The sequence below is a fragment of the Ostrinia furnacalis genome, unplaced genomic scaffold (assembly GCF_004193835.3).
Source record: "Ostrinia furnacalis isolate ACB-3 unplaced genomic scaffold, ASM419383v2 OfSCF2357, whole genome shotgun sequence".
Taxonomy (NCBI): domain Eukaryota; kingdom Metazoa; phylum Arthropoda; class Insecta; order Lepidoptera; family Crambidae; genus Ostrinia; species Ostrinia furnacalis.
Window position 1 is genome coordinate 505,915 of NW_021132596.1, and position 19,868 is coordinate 525,782.

A 19,868-nucleotide genomic window follows, 5' to 3' on the forward strand; every position below is an offset into this window, starting at 1 on the left:
CACAAGATCGCGTGGAAACAACTTCATGTAAGTGATTCCATAGTTTTGCTCGCGAGTGTAGATTTCTTTCACGACTATAAAAAGATTTTAGCAATATAATTCACAAAATCAATTGCGCACATTTAAAATAAAGTTTGTTTACACTTTGACAGCAATAGACTGACATGTTAGGTGACATATCAATGAAGTTTTTAGTTACTGTTGCCATTAAAAGAAATTAGTACCATTCGTTTTCCGCAACATGGCGAGGGTTTTTATGTTCCTGGTCAGGCTATAATTCAGGTAGTTTGTAGAACTATGTACTTCTTTGGTGCAAAGTCTGCAGTTTAAGTCTGACATCTATTAGTTTAGCTTAAGTCTGTGCTAGAATCCGCTAACAAAATTGCAGCACTCAAGAGCTATTAATACTTTTGACAACCTTGACAGTTACATGAGTGATTAATTAAATGAGATGAATGCAACAGACTTCTTTTAGAAGTAATATTTGTTTTAAATAACTTTGAAATTCAATAAAAATGCAAAGAAGTTTCAAAACCTTGCTTCGAGATAGAAATAATATTATGATAAAATAATATCTCATCTTTACTATCAAATTATAACACAGCGGGTGCTGAAAGAATTCAGTCTGTAATTTTCTATTTAGTTGAAGTTCAATTGTTTTTTGATATTCTTGTAATTATTAAAAGAAATATAATGTATTTTTGGTATTGACAAACATGGTAGCTTTTTATCTCCACCTAATCATATTATTTTTTCACATTCTTTTCTAATTAGTGTAGTGCGTATAGGTTTTTAGGCATTAAGAAGAAAAAGTAGCGCTCGAACTTCCCACAAGTGGTCCGTGATAAACATATCATGTCATTTACCGCCTATCAACAATTTTCTTCAACTTAATGAATTTTCTTTGGCAGTTTCCCGTCACGGGTCGTTTTCCCGTATTATTGGCTCGTCAAGGAATATCCGGTAACACAACCCTCACTCAGTATCTTCGGGAAAATTCACAGAAGTATCACCCATCTGAGTACATTGTATATTGTAAAATATATCCTATTACAGCTGTATAAGATCGTACAGTTACGCTTGACGTGCTGTCACTCCCATAAGCGTGACATGAATACATTGATATGTCACTCCCAGTAAAGAGGTGATGAAAGTGGAATGTTTGTTTACGAATAAATTACTTTCTTTGAGGCGGACGAAAAATTAACCTGTTTTCAGGAAGTTAATTAGGTTTTTTGTCATAGAGCTGAGGAAGTGTAAACACGTACTGTTGACTCAAGCTCTTAATCAAAAAGTTGGTCCAGCTTCACCCGTAAATTTCGATTTATCGCCGGTTTTTGCATGGAACCTTAATTCTTGTTCAACAGATATCTACTTCTGATTTTTTTATGTGACAGGCTTAGATTAATAAAACCTAGATAGATAGTCAGTGCCCGAAAGGTGAGGCAGATTTTAGTAAGCCAGAATGGCTTACTCGTAAACGTCACATGAACTGTCAAAGTGAAAAATTGGTAAACACGTCCGACGACTTTTAATTAATTAAGACGGTTTGTGCTGTGAAAGGGTGTCTAAATACATCAGAAAAACTAAAGAAAGTGACCAGTGTTACATTTCATAAGTAAGTACTACGATTCGACGCGTATTTTGCTTGAATTTGGCTTTCAAAAATTAAATACGGGAATGATACCAGTAACAAGAAAATTTATTTCCCAATTGTTCGCCGTACAAATACACTTCCTTTTTTATGAAATCGAGACTATTCAGTCGATTTATCGTATTGTAATTAGGTAGGTACTTTGAATTCAATAAATAAGTAAGTACATGATGCGTTTTGTTTTTGTTAGTTATAAAATAATTAAAAACGTATTAAAAATTTCCCTACTTTCGGGAAAATCGCCTTCACTGTCTACACTCCCCAACAAAATTGACACTAATGACATAAGATTTTTGCCTCACTCTTGACGAAGCGTTTGTATGAAGACTATCCATCTAGGTTTTATTAATCTAAGGTTACAGGAGGCAAACGAGCTTAGTTTTTAGCTACTGATAATAATCATATTAACAACCACCACCTAGTCACAAGACAAATTGATTAAAACTAGTTACCTAGTACTGTCAACTTGGGAGACCGAGGTAAGTTGTAACAGAGGAGAGTTGTTTGTGACATTGTCGATTTTTGGAACTTATTAATTACTAGCGAGCTCCTAACATTGCGCGTTTTAGGCCAAGTCTCGAGCTAACAAATACGCGTTGTTGCAAGCTCACTGATAGTTATTAGGTTATCAAAATTCGACAATGTATCAACTCTCCTCAGTCTCCCTTACTTTTTTCACTTACTTACGGACTTATGTTTTATTCCCTAGCTTTGATACTAAACTTGTTAAAAAAATCTTCGTTGTGGTGTGTTGGCACATCAATCAACCTGATTGTCCGCTGAATCCAAGCTTCAGGCACGATAAGCTCCTCCAATGTCAGAGGCGGCTCATAAAACCTGACAGGCATGTTTCAATGCTCACAAAATAGATTAATCCTGGTGACTATCAGTTATTGTAAAGTCAAAGATTAAGCTTTATTTATGAACTCAATCTCCACCAAGTTATAACAAACCCAGTGACACTGAACAAACAAAACTGAACAGTCACAGCTTAATGAAAACTACGACCTTACAAGCCTAGAAGTCAATTGTGGCATTAATTGTTTGTTCTAGAGACAGACGAACCAATATTTGAGGGCTATGAATTCTGAAAAACCACTAAAGTTTTCTAATGAATTACTCTCGGGCAAATGCGACGTCGTTGAAGTTTGTCATCGTCATCGTCGGTAGAAATTTTTCGAGAATTTATGCTATTATGCTATGTAATGTAAATAAGAAGAGAAATAATAATGGGCAAATATAACCTACCCTAACATGCAGTTCAATATCTGCATAAAATACTCAAAACAATAAAAGTTACGAGTAGCTTGGGTAAACCAAATCCAAATACCTACCTGAATACAACATACATTAAGTATACATACATTACATTAAAACTTTAGGCTTGAAAAATTGGAATTTTTCGGACTTCAATAGAGTTATCACAAACTTTATTTTTCATTATTATTAAAATTAGCGAATTATCTACAATATAATAAATTATTATTGAATAAACAAAAAACCCAACTGCGTAAAATGAACTAAAAAGATAAAAACAAGCCTTAGTGTTGACAAATGCAGTCGGAGGCATCAAATACATATCACCAACAAAAGAATTAGCCTGTGTCACTCTCACGATTAAGACGAATCTAACTCTCACGCTAAAATCGGTCTAGCCGTTTAGGCTGTAGGCCGTGCCAAAGAAATATAGGTACATACTTACATACCCACATACATACACTCGAAAAACATAACCCTAATTCTGGCGCAGTCGGGTAAAAAATACACTTTGATCTTAACCAAAAAATTCAGTTTCTTAAGCGTTGATTGTTATTGATATAACGAGAACAAAATGGGAAATTACTGACTCTTATTCATTTCCATGTTATGGAAAATCACTCAAAACCTTCTAGCTATTGTAAATAATTATTTCCAAGAAGACATCTCTGTCTGGAGTAGAAAAGTACGATAAATTAGCATATTTTCCACGTTTTATAAAAGCATTCCTCAGTCGAAGTAATTGCACGAAAAATGTTTTTGTTTCATAGTGCCGTGAGTGATAATAAAAAGATATCGAGATATTTCGATATACCTGCAAAATCGTAAGTGAAATAAATAAATTATATTGTGTCAAGTCAAGAAAAGTACTAGCGGTCGAAAATGGCCTGAATTGCTTCGAGAAAAGGATGGTACGGCCGTGCCGCTTTTTTGCTCGACTTGGTGGGGGCACTACCGTGCCCCCAGATTAGGTAACTTCGTTTTACAATGGAGGGAAGTCGAACCTTAAATTCGTACTCCTCCTATGTTCTTCTGATTAATTTCGTTGCGGGTCGAATGACAGTTTAACTTGCCCGTGGGACAAACTTGACCTTCACTGGTTGGGTTTTTATTTAAAATTGGCGGTCAAGCTGTAAAGATCCTGGCTACATAAGAGTTGCAGCTGTGGGACGAGAGGTGGGAATAGTCCCTTCAATTTCGTTTTACACTAAAATTTCATTTTCAAATTCAATTTCTCTGCTGCTCAGCTCTAGAGTATTGATGCAACAAAATGAGCGAGGTTAGGTCTTTTTTAACATGTTATATGGCCATAATTATTACGTACTTGACGTAAGAACGTGCTTTTAACTCCTTTTTTGTATTTTTTTTTTTATTAACAAGAATGTCATGCTTTAATATAATATGTAGGTAAGTACTGTTGTCTAATTTTACGATGAAAATAACGTTACAACTTGTTTAAGTTTTAACGTTTTTTGTCATTTTTATAAGAATTTGATCACCGTATTGGTGAGCACAGTTTAATCCAAAAATACAGCATAATAAAGCTTATATTTACGGTACGATAATAATAGCAATATATTCGATTGCGCTTTACGGGCGAATCCTTTCATTCGTAAAAGAGATTAATCCCGAAAATGTAAAGGTTAAAAGCAATCACAATCAAGCGAGCGGTTTCTTAGAACGATCTTCGAGTCTCCATCTCTCTCGTGATTCGTTCGATAAAAACTGGCAAAGGACATTGTCAGAAACCGCCTTAGATTCCTGGGCACAGCAGTAAAGTATCAAAATTAATCTCTTACTTTTTGAATACTTAAATATTAATTAGATTGTAACGGACACTTGAGGATTAAAAAATGAAATAATAAAAGTATTTTATATGTATTCCATAATACTATGACGACATCCGGACATTTTAGGGCGTGGCCTGCTCCATATCCTATGAAGTTCCATAATTTGTGTCGATAAAATCTATGTAAAATCGGCACAAGGCAATGCCGTACTTCATTGTTAGGAATCCATGTAATAGTGATGTTGACTGCGGTCATCATAGACAATAAGATACCGATCTTGTAAATAAAATAAATCGTCCAAATTGCTACAGTATGACTAGATTTTAATTAAAAGTTAAAAATATATTGCACGATACTACAAGAAGCTATCTAATGTGTCCAACTGGTCGAAGGTCATGAATAAAATAAAAAGAATTGTGATCATAACACTGATATAGACAATCTGGCTGTTAGATGTGGAAGATATCACCTAGTACACGTTCATAACTTCCCGTTGCGTAGAACAGTAGGGTTATAATAAGTATTTGGTCCACTGGTTGTATGGCATTTGGTGAGGGGTTTCAAAGAGCTTCCAAATTATGAATCCAGAAACAACACCGTTTCTTTAGAGACGCGGAACCTCGCTCGGAATTGCATGTCATTATAATAATATTTTTCAATAGCGTTCAGCCTTATTGCGTTCCTGCGATTAGATCTAGGTATTTCCTCGAGGCTCGAAAGAAATGATAACGATGACACACATTATTTACCACTATTTAGGTCGTTTTAGGTAAAACAATAGGATTTAAGATACCGCGCAAGCACTCTCAAATTTAACAGCTGCTTAAGACGATTTGACAGTTGTTTGAGTAATGCTTAGCGTTGAATGGCGTTTCAGTATGCGAAAATTCATTTAAGTGGCGTTTGAGAGCAACTTAATTTGAGAGGTGCTTAAAAATTGAGAACTGCTCAGATATTGTTTTGAGTATGCGAAATGTAAGTTTAGGAGCTGCTTAACTATTTGAGAAGCCGTCAAATATTTAAATGGCGTTTCAGTATTCGGCCGTTACTTTGCTAATATTAAGTATATCAAGTTTTTTTTGTGTGGTTGAACGTGCTAATCTCAAGTAACTTAGTTCGAATTGAAAAATTATTATGTTGGATAGATAGTCCATTTATTGAGGAAAGTATTACGCGTAGCGAACAATAGCGAATCATCAATGAAAAGTGTTGCAAAAACGGGAAAAAATAATCTAACGTTTTTCACGCGTGGTCAAAGTCGCGGGCACCGCTAAGTAATGTCTAGTTTGATAAAAAATCGACTCAAGAGAGAGATTTTGATTAACTTAGTATCTATTTTTAACCGACTTCAACAAAAGGAGGAGGTTCTCAATTCGGTTGGTATGTTTTTTTAATTAAGCAACATTACTTTGCACGCAGATAGATTTAAATAGATAGTTCGGTGCTCAAAATGTCGAATATTTGAGCACTCACACATCACAATATTCGACTCTATTTGTTGGACACATGGTCAGTCTCTATTGGCACAGATTAGGGGGCGTCCATTAATTACGTGAGACAATTTTGGCTATTTTTTATCCGTTAGGCCCCCTTACACCCACAACTTGCTCGAGATTGCTCAATAAGTTGTGGTCAATTCCCCTCAACTTTATTAGTTGACCGCGTTAGAGAGACAGATATAGCTGTGAGGCGTTCAGAGTCGACAAACGAACAATCATAACTTGATTTGATTGATAAAACATTGTAACTACTTACAAATGATTTTGATTTGTAATAAGTTTTTAGGTAGCTGGTATACGCGCGTGCTGAGTCGCTTCTCTAATAAAATTTTCAATAAACAACTTTAAAAAACGAACTGCTCTTCCAACTGAGCTATGTAGGCAGTTCGATTTTATCAAGTTGTTTTATTTAAAAATATTAATTTTGAACAATTTATTAGTCATGATGACGCAATATTAATTTTGCAGTAGTTATACATAGACTAAGTACCTACTTAAGTCTAGAATATTATCAAAATTCCACTGTCGCTAGCTTCTGCTTGTGGCTTGACTCGTGTAGTTTATTAGGTTACAGAAAATATTCCGCTTTCAAAAATCAACGTAATGTAATATTCCTTTCCAAGAACATAATCCCAATATTATGTGAAATAATAAGTTCACTGGGCCTTCTTTTAATTCCTCACTTCCACAGTTCAATTTTATTGCAATAAAAGATTTTTACTCTATAACTTGTTATTAAAATCGTTTCGGCTTTTTTTGCAGCATACAGACATACTTACTAATAAATTTTCACATTAGTATACACTTCTTGCCTAATTCATAATTAAAAACAAAGATGAATAATGCAAACATATAAATAATGCTAATTATGAATTATAATTAACTAGCGGCCGCCCGCGACTTCGTACGCGTGAATCCCGTTTTTCCCGTTCCCGTGGGAATTTCGGGAATTCCTTTCTTAGTGCACCTCTACGGTACCTAAGCTACGTCCCTTCCAAATTTCAAGTGCCTACGTTTAGCCGTTTAGGCTGTGCGTTGATCTGTCAGTCAGTCAGTCAGTTTCTCCTTTTATAATATACAGGGTGTTTCTTGTAAGGTGTCAAGCCGAAGGCAGGTGATAGGTGAGGACTAGACCTATCGATTTCACCCCCATGTATGTTCTACGATTTTTCATAGTTTAGAAGTTATCGTTAATTTTGTGATTTTTTCAAATTGTATGACCCAGTAGGCTTTAAATTTTTTTATCTTTTTTTTTGGGTCGACTTTTCTCAGATTTCTTTTTTTTGACAGATTTCCTATTAATTGCAGATTTTTGAAAAAAATAATCAACTTCCTATCTTTGATGCAAGATACAAAATTTTTGCTAGAAACATAAAAAATATGCTTTTAGCGGAACATTCTAAAATTTTCAACTTTAAAGTTTAAAAAAAAAAGAAATTTCATAGGTCCAAAATAATTTTAAAAACTGCGCAGTTTTCTGAACTTTCATAATAACACAAAAAAACATGTACTTAATAGGCCATTATTTTCTGTAATCGCTCCACTAAAGTGGTAAGTCGGAGATTCCGTTACATGTTTTTGACTTTCTTAGGACTAACTAATGATTGCAATTCTCTAAGTTTACGTTACGTAGAACACATTTAAAGACAATAACTGAACAGAACATTTTTTTATCCACAACGAGGAATCTCTTGCCCTTCATCTGACCTGATGAAAACTGATGGATGATCAGCGAGCTTCACTCGGAATCCTAAACCACAGAGGAATTGGCTGTCCTAAATAGGTGGCCTTACCACTAGACCACAGTGGTGGTTGTTACTTTACGATTAAATTCGATATAACTACCTACATATTAGAGTGTGAGAGAAAGGGAAAGAGTTTGTGTGTGTGTGTGTGTGTGTGTGTGTGTGTGAGAGAGAGAGAGAGAGGGAGAGAGCAAAAATGGTTGTAATGATTTAATTTAAAGTAAATGTTCAAAATGTCCGCCGTTGACCGGAATGCACATTCGACAACGACGCAAAAAACCTTCTTCTTCATTTTAATTTGGTTTTGTGCTTCAGTCAGCTTTGGCCGCAGTTCATCAATATTATTTTCATATTCCCTATGGTATTTTTTTGATTTTTTTTTGATGTTCTTTTCAGATATTGTCTCTAAATGTGTTCTACATAACGTAAACTTAAGGGATTGCAAACATTACTTAGTCCTAAGAAAGTCAAAAACATGTAACGNCGGTGCGCGAGTCCGACTCGCACTTGGCCGGTTTTTTCTTTGGCAAGATTTTTTGCTTTCATAAGGAGACCTTTGTTATACAGTGTGAGTCACGTTAAAGTGTACATATGAAAAAAGATGAAACTAGACCTATATTTATCGACAAAAAAGAGGTCAAAAAATTTTTGAGATTTTTTTTAATTTTTTTATAGAATTTTTTTTCTTCCAATTACTTATTGTAAAGAAAAGGTAATAACTTTTAAACTAAGCGGTATAACCTGATAAAATAAAAACAGTAATAATGCTAAATAACATGCGATACTAAAAAAATACATAAAATACACAAAAAAGGCCAACAAATAATAAAAAATGATACTTTTTGAAAAAAAATTGCCTTTAAATTCGTGTTTTTTTGGTTATTTGATCAATTTCTCCAAAAAATGCCCCTATAACCGGTGGTTTTTATTACTTTGTATTATTCTCTATCGTATAACCTTTGTAAATCCAAAAATCGCATGTCTCTATCCCGATCACAACGTTTGCAATGATCGTTTGAACTCAGCCTCTCCGAGCGCGCCATTCAACGCTTCGTTAACAACGAAACTGAAAATGGCTCTAGATTTGTAATTTTGATAAAGACAAGTTAGATTTCAAATAAAAACAAAAGATTTTGAAGTGAAATACGCATTTTAGTTAAAATTAAAATTGTCTCTACCTGTAGCGGAGAATAATGTTGTGGCAGGCCTTTGTTCAAACGATCATAGCAAATGTTGTGATAGGGATAGAGACATGCGATTTTTGGTTTTACAAAGATAATACGATAGAGAATAATACAAAGTAATAAAAACCACCTGTTATAGGGGCATTTTTTGGAGAAATTTATCAAATAACCAAAAAACACGAATTTTTAAGCAGATTTTTTTCAAAAAGTATCGTTTTTAATTATTTGTTGGCATTTTTTGTGTATTTTATATATTTTTTTAGTATTGCCTGTTATTTAGCATTATTACTGTTTTTATTTCATCAGGATATACCGCTTAGTTTAAAAGTTATTACGTTTTCTTTACAATAAGTAATTGGAAGAAAAAAAATTCTATAAAAAATTAATTAAAAAAAAATCTCAAAAATTTTTTACCTCTTTTTTGTCGATAAAAAATAGGTCTAGTTTCATCTATTTACATATGTACACTTTAACGTGACTCACACTGTATTATAAAGTAAGATGGTCGTTAATGTAAACATTGCCACCGCCGCTGTACCCCAGCTGAGAAGCAGGGAGTTCCCTGTGTTGACGTGCCGCTGATATAAACTCCTCCTTACTGTACCGATTATGAAGTGACATAATAATGGACTTCTCAGAGTCCGACTTGAGGCTCGGGACCCGGGCAATGTAATTGATGTCCTCTTTACGTACGGGGCATTTTATGATATTGCCGATTAGGCCCACGATATCATAGAGGTTCTCAGTCTTTTTAAGTGGAACCCCTCTTATTTCAACATTATTAGCCCGTGCCCATTGCTCTTTGTCCTGAAGGTCTTCCTTGAATTTGTTCAAGTCCGCTGCCATAGCATGAATCAAGTTAGTATGCTCCTCAACTTGCACAATTCTGCCCTCCAACGATTTTGCTGTCGCAGATAGCTGATCTGCCGTTTCATGAGCGAATTCAATTGAGCTCTTGAGGTTTGACATTTCCAACTTTATGGTCTTCACATCTTCAACAAGTGCCGCTAAAGGGGTGAGTTTAGTGTTCCCGAGGCCTATAGGCTTTTAGGCTTTTTTTTAAGGCTAGCCTATGAATTAAGGGCTACAGTGGAAAAAAAGCCTAAAAAGTCTTTTAGGCCTTTAGGCTAGGCTTAAAAAATAGGCTATTCATAGCCTTTTTTTGTCCACCCGATGACTATAGGCTTTTAGCCTTTTTGTAGGCTAGGCTTGAAAGGATAAAAACCTATAAAGATTTTTGGTCCTTTAGGCTAGGTCTATTTTATTTTCTATTTCTATTTTATTTCTATTCTAATTATTATTTTCGAGTATAATAACGTCACTAGAGGTCGTCAGCGCAAAAGTGGCATAACAACCCACATTTTTCATATTCGTACTTATCTATTGCAATTTATTCAAAACCTAATAAATTTTGATGCTAAAGCGGCCTATTCCCAGTTTCACCCTTAGTTAAGAGATGGGGCGTTGTAAACATTCTTTTTGCGCGCATTGTTTTTGCCTACGAAGAAGTATAAAAGTGGCCTAACCAAGTTTAGGCTCCATACTAATAATTATGTTAAGCTTAGGCCACTTTTGTGCTGACGGCCTCTAATATGAATTGCTGTAAGGGACAAATCGCAACTTTTCAGGAGAGCCAAAAAACGTTTAATTTTTTTTAAAGTGGTATATTTTAATAGCATTTCTTTTTAGCATTATTATTCAATAGCATTCCAAATATAATTTTTATGTTTGCAATGCTATTGAAATGACAACTAAAGCAAAGTTGCTTTAAATTCAAAGCTCAATAACATAAGTTTACTAAAATTAAGCTAATCCTTATAGTTTCGAAAATAGACTGTCCCTTACGTTACTTTTTTTTAATTGTCACTTACACTATTTTTTTTGCAAATTAATAATGTGAAATAATGCAAGTCCTAGAAAACGTAAAATGTAATAATGTAAGGAACACTATTTATTTGGACTTAAGAGTTACGCCATTCGCCGCGTTTAAAGGAAAAAACACTTAAATAAAACTAAGACCTTAAAGTTCAATTTGTAGCTTTCAACAAAAGTTTATGAAATTACTCTTGTAGAATATCTCACGGTTTAAGACATTTATTTCAACAAAAATAATTTACAATTCATTTGTTTGTGAAATATGAATATTATTTTGTTAGTGGTACAAGTGCCGGAACGGTGCGTGTTAGTAATTTAACAAATCTTAATATAATATCTCAACTCATTTTTCTACAAACTGCAATAAAATGATATCGAATTAAATCTTTGTATTAAATAATCATATTTTTTCTTTCATTCTTTAGTTCTCCAACATAAAAACATGGAGTCTTGACAAAAAAACAAAAAACGTTAAGAAACGCTTTTTAAAATACAGCCATACAACAAATGCAAATGGCTTTCCTTGAAAATAAAACAGAATTCTCTTATTACATACCTAGTGAATTAAAAAAAGTACTTACTAGTGTAAGTACTAAAGCGAGGTTTAGACTAGCAATAGCAGAAGTTGACTTCTGCAAGCTATCATGTGTAAATCTTGCAGAAGTTGGCATGCCACACCTATTTACACATTGATAAAAACTTCTGCAACTTTTATTTCTAGTCTAAACCTCGCATTAGTTAGATCAAGAAAGAAAAAACTAAAACATACCTGTTTGACGCCTGACCAAAATAATTCAGTTAAGTACATTTTGTATGTATATGGGTGGTAGTATGTATAATATGTATCGCACCCTTAATAATATAGGGGCACAACTCAAAATTTTTGGTTTTTTACTTTTTGTACTAGAGAGGCATATTTTCGTTAGTTCTACAAGATGGCTTTCACAGAAATCGAAAAGAATGATCAGATTAAAGAGTTCTACATTTTGTGCCCCTTCCATACTTTCATCTATCTTCCCGCTAGAAGGGCTGAATCAGAGACATGCCGATATTTGTCGAATCCGGCCCCCGCNGATTTGTAGTATTTAGAGAAACTAAAAAGTTCTTAGTCTAGGTACTTAGTATTTGATTATCATTCACATAGGTAGGTACCTATTCGAAATAAAATTTAATCTACATTAATTTTTGGGGCTTTTGAAAATATTATACTTATTGGTCACTGAATTTATTTACTTATAGTAAACAAATTCAGTGCTCATCTGAGCCATAACGTAATAATTAATTTCAATTTCACTTGAATGTATCTTACGAGGAAGATCTTTGGTAACGCAAAGTTTTATGAAAATTGTAAATGCCAGTGTTAACTAGTTCTTAGATAAGTAGGTACCAATTTATCTACAAAATGGCTTATTTTAGGTTTTAAAATTAAATGATGTTAATATTACACTTTCAAAAAAATATCTATCCATAAAAATATTATGTACGACCTAAAATCGAGAAAGATTAAAACTTCACTGACATAAAAACTATAATTTAACAGCTTTTTTTAGAAACAAAAAATAACTTACCTGTTTGCGAAAACTTTTTGGAAGTGTTATTTCACTATTTTCAGTTTAACACAAACACGTAACATTCGCACAGTAAAACTAAACTCACTTGGAAACTTTTTAAAACTTTTCAACGCACCAACTGTCCGTAAATAAAATACTTACAAAAAAAAACAATACACTACTTTCGAATTTTAATGTTCAAAAACCGAATTGAATTTTAAAATTTGAATTCAAATTTCGAATCACGGATTCGCGATCTCATAGAAGTTCGCGCCTACGGGCCTCCGTTCGGCCGGCACGCGCCGCCGCCTGATTTGAACTGTAGCTACGAATCTTTGAACATGATGGCTACGGTGTGGCGTAGCAGCTACACAATGAGCGCTCTACGAGAATGGATGTTCATAGACTACGACAAGAAAAGTTTCAGTAGTGGGCACTACGGATTTTGTTTAATTTTTCTTTAGTTACTTTGTAAAATTTTCATTTAATTGTTTTTTTACTCACACAACGGGAAAGCTTTTAGCCTGCAGCTTACTTACTACAACCTCAACTACAGGAGAAATTAGAAACAATATTATTGTGTCAGGGGTTTTACAAAATGCGTGAAAATAGCAAAAATCCTAGTTCATTAACTACTTCGAGAACATGGTGAATGTGTTTGGACCATAATAGTTTTGTGATGTGAAGATGCCATTTTGCGACAAAAATGTAGCCTGATATGCTATTGACTGTACTTACTTACCCAGTTGGTTTGGTTGTTTGTTTTTTTTAGAAAGTAGCTTTCCGTACGCGGCTTCGCTCGCGTGTATGTTTGTCTGTTCAAAAACCGGAATAAAAACTATTCTATGTCCTTTCCCGGGACTCAAATTATCTCTATACCAAATTTCATCAAAATCGGTTCAGTGGTTTAGGCGTGAAAGCGAGACAGACAGACATACAGAGTTACTTTCGCATTTATAATATTAGTATAGATTAGCTAAGCAAAATATGCTTGTGTTACGAGTGGGGTTCACCACAATATTCGAGCGGCGGCGGAAATCGAACCCGCGTTCCTCAGATCACGAGTCGGCCACGGTACACGATAGTTTCACAAAGTATCTTGTCAGCTCTTTTACACAGAAGTGGTATACCTATTTATACCCGTTGTTCTACTTTTAATTAATTTAATTATTTGTTAATTAATTATTTGCCACCTTCTAACGCGCCGGCAGATTTACTCGTCGGAATGCCGCTTCTCGCTTACTAAAATAACTTAACTGAATATTTTCGCAAGCAGGTAACGTTTAGGAGTAAACAATCTTTTATGTATTAACTAGCTTATGCCCGCGGCTTCACCCGCGTGAAATTCAGTGTCACCTAACGGCATAAATTATAGCCTATATGTTAATCTGGGTTAAAAACAATAATACTGTAAAGTTTCAACAAAATCCGTTCAGTAGTTTTTGCGTGAAAGAGTAACAAACATCCAGACATCCAAACTTTCGCATTTATAAGTAATATTAGTAGGAAGTAGTGTCACAGCGCGGGAAAATTATTTCTCACTCACATTAAATTATTTAAAGAACACTTTGTGTACAGTCACGGAATGAAAAGGTTCGTCAGTTTTCAAATTGATTCCTTCAACGAATCGCGAGCACATATTACCTTTTAAAACTATGTTACAGAATAATCTCGAGTTAGAGAAAATAATCTTTAACTGTTCGTCAGTAAAGTTCAAAATTATTCAGATCAAAGTTGTTTGACGATTTATCTTGTCAAGAAGATTATTATGATTGAGAAACTAAAATCTTCTTGTTGGTTCAACCTGCCATTATTATTTCTATTAAATAAAAAAAAACTATTGTCAATTGGTCAATGTCATCATTGCATTGCACTGATGGGATAGAAAAATAAACAAGCAAAACCTTATTTGTTAGCAAACGTCATATTTATTTAAATGTTAGCAGCACTGTTTCTTGCACTGTTATGTTGGCAGGTTTGACTCTTACAGTACCTAGTGCAAGCGAAAACCGACACTAAGGTGACGAACCTTTTCATTCTGCGACTGTACATTAATTATAACATTTTATAACACAATTAGTTCTGTTTTTTAATAGTACTTCTAGCAAATAGTAATTCTACTAAATTACGCCCGTATTCACAAACATACTATGAGGTCTCACAGTGCGCGTGAACGCACAGGATGACACACGAACCGATCACAGAGCTCTATTCAATGCTGTGCGTTCGATTTGCTGCTTCACTTAAGCAAGCATCGTTTGTGAATACGGGCGCTAGTTTTCCCAAACTTCGTATATGACCTCTTCTTCCCATCTGTGCGTAATGTGGCTATCCCTCGCCTAAATAAACAAAATAACATGTATTTCCGGACTAAAATTGCCCATGACCCTCGGAATATGATCTTTTATTGGTGAAATAATTTGCTGTTTGTGTATTTTCAGATGTTTTCTTCTCTCTGACTCTCTCTCATAGAAGAAAACTGGCCTGAACGACAGGAATAGAAATAAAAAGTCTAGTTAAGTAGGTAGGTACTAATGAGTGCGTTAGAAAGTATCCTCGCAGGACAACCGGGTACAGTACAGTTGGGTTGGTTGGATTGGGTAGGTACGGAAATTAACAAAATTGTAAAATCAATATATTTTACCTACTTAGATAAAACCAAGCAATTAAGCTACCTACCTGGTTCCCATAGGAACTCTGGTAGAGAGTTATTTAGTTCAGTATTTATTTATTGCAATGAAATTTGTAAGTGCACTAAGGAACTTAAAACCTGAGGTACCTACTTACTATGTACACCCGGTTGGGTAGGTACAGCTACCCGTACAGTTAAACCGTCTTCCGCTTCTTTCTTATCAATATTAAGATCCAAGAGTATATTCAACTAGACACGATTTTAATAAGATACCTACCTAGTACCTTACCTATTAATATTAATGTATTCTGTGACCTAACTTTACCCAGGCAAGACAGGCAAGTCGATATTGTTATCACATGTGACTAATATGAACAAGTAGGTTAGTATTAATATTAAAATCGTGTCGGCTAAGCACACAGAACGCCTACATAATTGACGTGAACAGAAGCCGGTAATGGCTGTTGGGTGTAGGCATAGAGATACGCCTATTTAACGTTGTTTAAGATACCGTATCTTGCAGACATTTTGTTTTCGTGTCATGTCGCGGCTACTGATAAACTTTTACACTATGCAGTAGGTACCTAGGTAAAACCCATGCATTTGTTTTGCCACCAACTAAAATTTGGTCTACCTATTCCTCATAATTCACCTGGATGAAATCAGCTCAACTGCGTGTTTGATCACTCATATAGGGGTCGACTCATTTTTTTGTAAATGAATAAAATTATCCTTTTAGACATTAAATTTCTACAGCTGGCAGCTGCGCCATCTAAGAAGGCCCAAAGCAAAGCTTGTACTATGCGTACCAGACTACGGATATCGAACCCGCGACCTCTTGCATAGCAGTCCGGTACGCGAACCACTCCACCAAACGGGTCATAAAGGAAGAGGTTTGTAATTAAATCATAACGTTTACGCTGCTGTCTTTCAATATCTTCTAAACACGACGGTGATGAATTATTTTGCGCTGCCTGTGGTCACGCACGAACATGTCACGAAGCTACATAGTATAAACGGTCATAATTTTGTCAGCGGATAACCGATCTGCGCATGACACTATAATAAAAAAAATACTTGAACGTTAAAATAAGGTGGACATCAAACAACATCGGACGTTAAAATAAAGTATCAATGACAGCAGCTGTCATTTACTAAAAGTCAAATAAAATTGTAAATGATTTTTCATTATTTTGTGTGTTGCATTGTATTCCAAGTTTTGTTTCTACCTGCCGTTATTACCAATTGAATTTACTGAATTCTTCTCATAAAGGATATAACAATAATTGTGTTTATCGGAAATCAACAATAATGAACCATGGTGAATGTTATGAAAGGAGTTCTCGTTGAGTGGTATGTAATATACAATTTGGTCATAACCATCTTTAACAAGCTTTAAAATCAGTGAATTGGTAGTCTAACATTTAATTTGTAGGAAATAAGCATGACCAAAACAATTCCAAGGGTTTTAAATCTGAATCATTTGTTTTTCTAAACATAACCTCTACAAATAACTATGGTTTATTCAATGTAGTCTAAATCCGAAGGGATGCCGAAGGCCTGGTCAATGGCTTCGTTTTCCATTTGAAACTTATTCTTGATGTAAGACTTCAAAGTGTAGATGTTCTCTGTCCAACGGTTTATAGCTGATTTTAGCTCCTGCAATAACAAATTAACATTTTGTGAACATCAACCACTTTAATTTATTGACTAGTCTAATAAATCAGATATTTAACACTAATTTTTCATTGTAAGTCAGTTTTCAAAGAAAGCCAACAGTTAAAGACAGTTTTTTTTTAAATCCTACCTACATTTATTGTATGTATTGTGTATAGAAGGTACTTTGAAAACTACCACTCATACAAATAGTTCTAAATACACAATGATTTGATTCTAGAATGATAAGAATCGAATGTTGGATTGTGAAAGCTATATTACCTCAGTCTCAGTTTTTAGTTGAGCTATGTACTCGGGGTCAGAGTCCCTATACTTTTGTAGTTCCTTCTTCAGCCCTTCCTCTTGTTTTAGAAGCTGTTCTAACATTGATAGTGTCTCTGTTCTTTCATCATTTGCTTCGCGACCTACCTGTAAATTAAGGAAAAACATCCTTTTGTGAAAAATAATTAAGTAGAATTTAGGAATTAATTAAAATAATAATTAATATTTTATCTGCCTTACTGATTCATGGGCTATGGCATCTTCTGTCTTTTTCAACTTCTTGGCACAATCATCGACTTCACTTTGTAAATCATTCAGTTTCCTTTTCTTCACATTTTTTGCTTTACTGTAACCAAAACATTTACTTTTTTAACATTATAAACAATCTGAAAAATTTTAATGTCCTATTTTATCTAGTATTCATTATTTATTAGTAATAAATGAAGTTTAAAATGTTAAATCTGCCAAGGAAAATATGGTTCTGATTATTATTGTAAAATGTTTATAACCCTATTCAAATCTAAATTTAATGATTAAATACAAGGTTATTTTCATGATCATTATTTTTCCAAAGATTGAACAGAGGCACTGTTTATTTTTAGAAGATAAACTGAAATGGTGCTAACTAAAGGTAAATAATTTTAAGTTTCACCAACTCAAGTCAAATTAGTCAATCTAAGTATAACATAATAAGGATGTATTTACCTTGGGAATGACCAAAAATATATTGAAGTCCCAATTTTCTCTGAATCAACCAAATGGTCATCAACTAAGCTCTGTATCACCTCTTTCACCGACTGCATTGTTATGCCTTTCTCCTTTGGCGCTATTTTCTCCAATTCCTGAAATAGAAATTTATTTCTTCAGTAACAAATTATAAAAATATTAGCCTACTTTATTTTTATTTATTTATTTAAAATCTTTATTGCACACATAAAAATACAGTGGTACAACAGGCGAGCTTAATGCCTTAATGCTTTAATGTGAACTAAAAATTTTGTTTGAGAAATTACCTTTAGTTGAAAGAAATCTTTACTATTATGAAAGATCTCCAACATCCTTATTCTCTTTTCTTCAGCACTTAAACCTCTCTTCTTAGACATGTTGTTTCAAATTCCAGCGACCCGGCGATGAAACAGTTCCTGCTGCACCTCGATGAGACACTTGCACTCGGCAGGAAGTTTATTATCCAGGACCTGGACGATACACACGTATTCATATCTGCAGACATAGTAGAAACACTACAAGCACGTGTTGATGATTTAATGGACCAACTCAGCATTCCCGTACATGACAAAGGACTTTAACCCACAATGACAGCTAGAGAATCCGGAAGAGTTAAGGAGGCGGAGAAACGAAGAGTCCTTGATGATGCAGCCAGAAAACGAAGGGCCAGAAAGGCCATTGAGGCTCTCGAGCAAGACAACTTCCATGAAGACCCCCATGCTGATTTAGTCATGTCAAAAAAAGTGCCAAAATTTGCTGATTCTAATGAAAAACCAACTAGAAAGAAAAAGGCTAAGAGTGCAGAGTATTACAAAATGAGGTTCAGGAAAACATTTGCACAATTGGTTGAGGAAGATGCCAGTTTCAGACCTGATCCCCCTAACTATTTGTCAGCACAAGCTTCACCATCAAAGTAAGTTATAATATTCATAACTTATAATAATAAACACTTCTTCTTGACTTTCAATGTACTTAACATACTACACTACACTTTCTACTTCTGTGAGTTTTTAGGATACTTAAGTAAATGTTTTTGTATCGTTTCAGATTTCCTGATCGTCATTTTTGTGCTGTGTGCGGATTCCTCTCAAATTACACTTGCATACCTTGTGGAGCCAGATACTGCAGCGTTCGATGCTTAGGCACACACTTAGACACAAGATGCCTTAAATGGACTGCTTAGATATAATTTATCAAGCTACTCGAGTGTAATTATTTATCTGTAAGCCAAACTAATTAATTTGCAATAAATGATTATGCATGTGTGATGAAAAAAAATGGATATCGTTTTATTTTCCCGCCAAATATCCCCCTTGCCTATTTTTTGTACAGAATGACGTGCTTTATCAAAGTTCAAGGAGTTTCAGAACAGTAATGTAGATGGCGCTAAATTGAACTATCACAATGTAGTAGTGTCATCTATTGACGAGTAGTCGAACTTTTTTACTCCTAAGTTTGTACGCTACTCCTCACTAGATGGCAGTACGTGTAGTTTTTTGTGAAAATAATTATTTATTTAGACTTAACTTTTTAATAAAAGCACACTAGGCAGGTAATAGTTTTTATTGTATAAGTATAGTCAAACTTATGATTTTCATTGAAAATCCTTTTCCTTGCATTGTCTGGAAGATATCGCTTCTTAGGCACAAGACCGCCTAAACTATGCCGTTTCGAATTTGTACTTCTTTTATCTGTTTCGTGTTGTATGCAATAAAGAGCTACTTATCTATTTACACATACAATATGTATTTAACTTACAGAAATCGATGCTCAATGGACCCCTAACATCGCTCCCCATCAAGGGCTTCGGCACGTGCTACGTTATCACCAGCTGCTGATAACAGAGCTATTGTTCGCGGCAGATGTTCAAGTGGCTTCCTCCTATACCTTCCGGTATAACTGAATTTCCGAGGTAAGTCAACTTTTTGTATTCTAAAGGTGCGATTTGGGGGGCGTTTGTATGAACTGTGTCTTTGATTCATGAATGATAAAGATTGCAAATTCAGAAAAAACAATAG

General features: G+C 34.5%; 4 protein-coding genes across 4 annotated transcripts; 2 read left to right on the forward strand and 2 right to left on the reverse strand.

Moving 5' to 3' along the window:
- Positions 1-9,618: 9,618 nt before the first annotated feature.
- LOC114355164 (uncharacterized) lies at positions 9,619-10,136 on the reverse strand. Its single transcript, XM_028307861.1, has one exon. The coding sequence runs from the start codon at positions 10,096-10,098 to the stop codon at positions 9,619-9,621; it is 480 nt and encodes a 159-aa protein (XP_028163662.1). The 5' UTR covers positions 10,099-10,136.
- Positions 10,137-16,378: 6,242 nt separating this feature from the next.
- Tfb5 (transcription factor B5) lies at positions 16,379-18,661 on the forward strand. Its single transcript, XM_028307912.1, has 2 exons — positions 16,379-16,539; positions 18,245-18,661. Exons 1-2 carry the CDS (start codon positions 16,505-16,507, stop codon positions 18,429-18,431), a joined length of 222 nt encoding a protein of 73 aa, XP_028163713.1. The 5' UTR covers positions 16,379-16,504; the 3' UTR covers positions 18,432-18,661.
- Positions 16,558-18,231, reverse strand: LOC114355204 (meiotic nuclear division protein 1 homolog). Its single transcript, XM_028307913.1, has 5 exons — positions 18,138-18,231; positions 17,830-17,966; positions 17,365-17,470; positions 17,125-17,271; positions 16,558-16,845 (listed from the first exon to the last, which is right to left on the reverse strand). The coding sequence occupies exons 1-5, from the start codon at positions 18,225-18,227 to the stop codon at positions 16,708-16,710; spliced, it is 618 nt and encodes a 205-aa protein (XP_028163714.1). The 5' UTR covers positions 18,228-18,231; the 3' UTR covers positions 16,558-16,707.
- On the forward strand, positions 18,355-19,125 carry LOC114355201 (zinc finger HIT domain-containing protein 1). Its single transcript, XM_028307911.1, has 2 exons — positions 18,355-18,763; positions 18,898-19,125. The coding sequence occupies exons 1-2, from the start codon at positions 18,438-18,440 to the stop codon at positions 19,031-19,033; spliced, it is 462 nt and encodes a 153-aa protein (XP_028163712.1). The 5' UTR covers positions 18,355-18,437; the 3' UTR covers positions 19,034-19,125.
- Positions 19,126-19,868: the final 743 nt, after the last annotated feature.

Bases quoted from the DNA above. Each gene is read 5' to 3' on its own strand.
- LOC114355164 (XM_028307861.1), bottom strand. From the start codon at position 10,098: ATGTCAAACCTCAAGAGCTCAATTGAATTCGCTCATGAAACGGCAGAT.
- Tfb5 (XM_028307912.1), top strand. From the start codon at position 16,505: ATGGTGAATGTTATGAAAGGAGTTCTCGTTGAGTG. The intron at 16,540-18,244 runs GTATGTAATATA...TTCAAATTCCAG, and splicing joins AAAGGAGTTCTCGTTGAGTG to CGACCCGGCGATGAAACAGT.
- LOC114355204 (XM_028307913.1), bottom strand. From the start codon at position 18,227: ATGTCTAAGAAGAGAGGTTTAAGTGCTGAAGAAAAGAGAATAAGGATG. The intron at 17,967-18,137 runs GTAATTTCTCAA...TTTCTATTTCAG, and splicing joins AAGATTTCTTTCAACTAAAG to GAATTGGAGAAAATAGCGCC. The intron at 16,846-17,124 runs GTAATATAGCTT...TTGTTATTGCAG, and splicing joins AACTAAAAACTGAGACTGAG to GAGCTAAAATCAGCTATAAA.
- LOC114355201 (XM_028307911.1), top strand. From the start codon at position 18,438: ATGACAGCTAGAGAATCCGGAAGAGTTAAGGAGGCGGAGAAACGAAGA. The intron at 18,764-18,897 runs GTAAGTTATAAT...GTATCGTTTCAG, and splicing joins GCACAAGCTTCACCATCAAA to ATTTCCTGATCGTCATTTTT.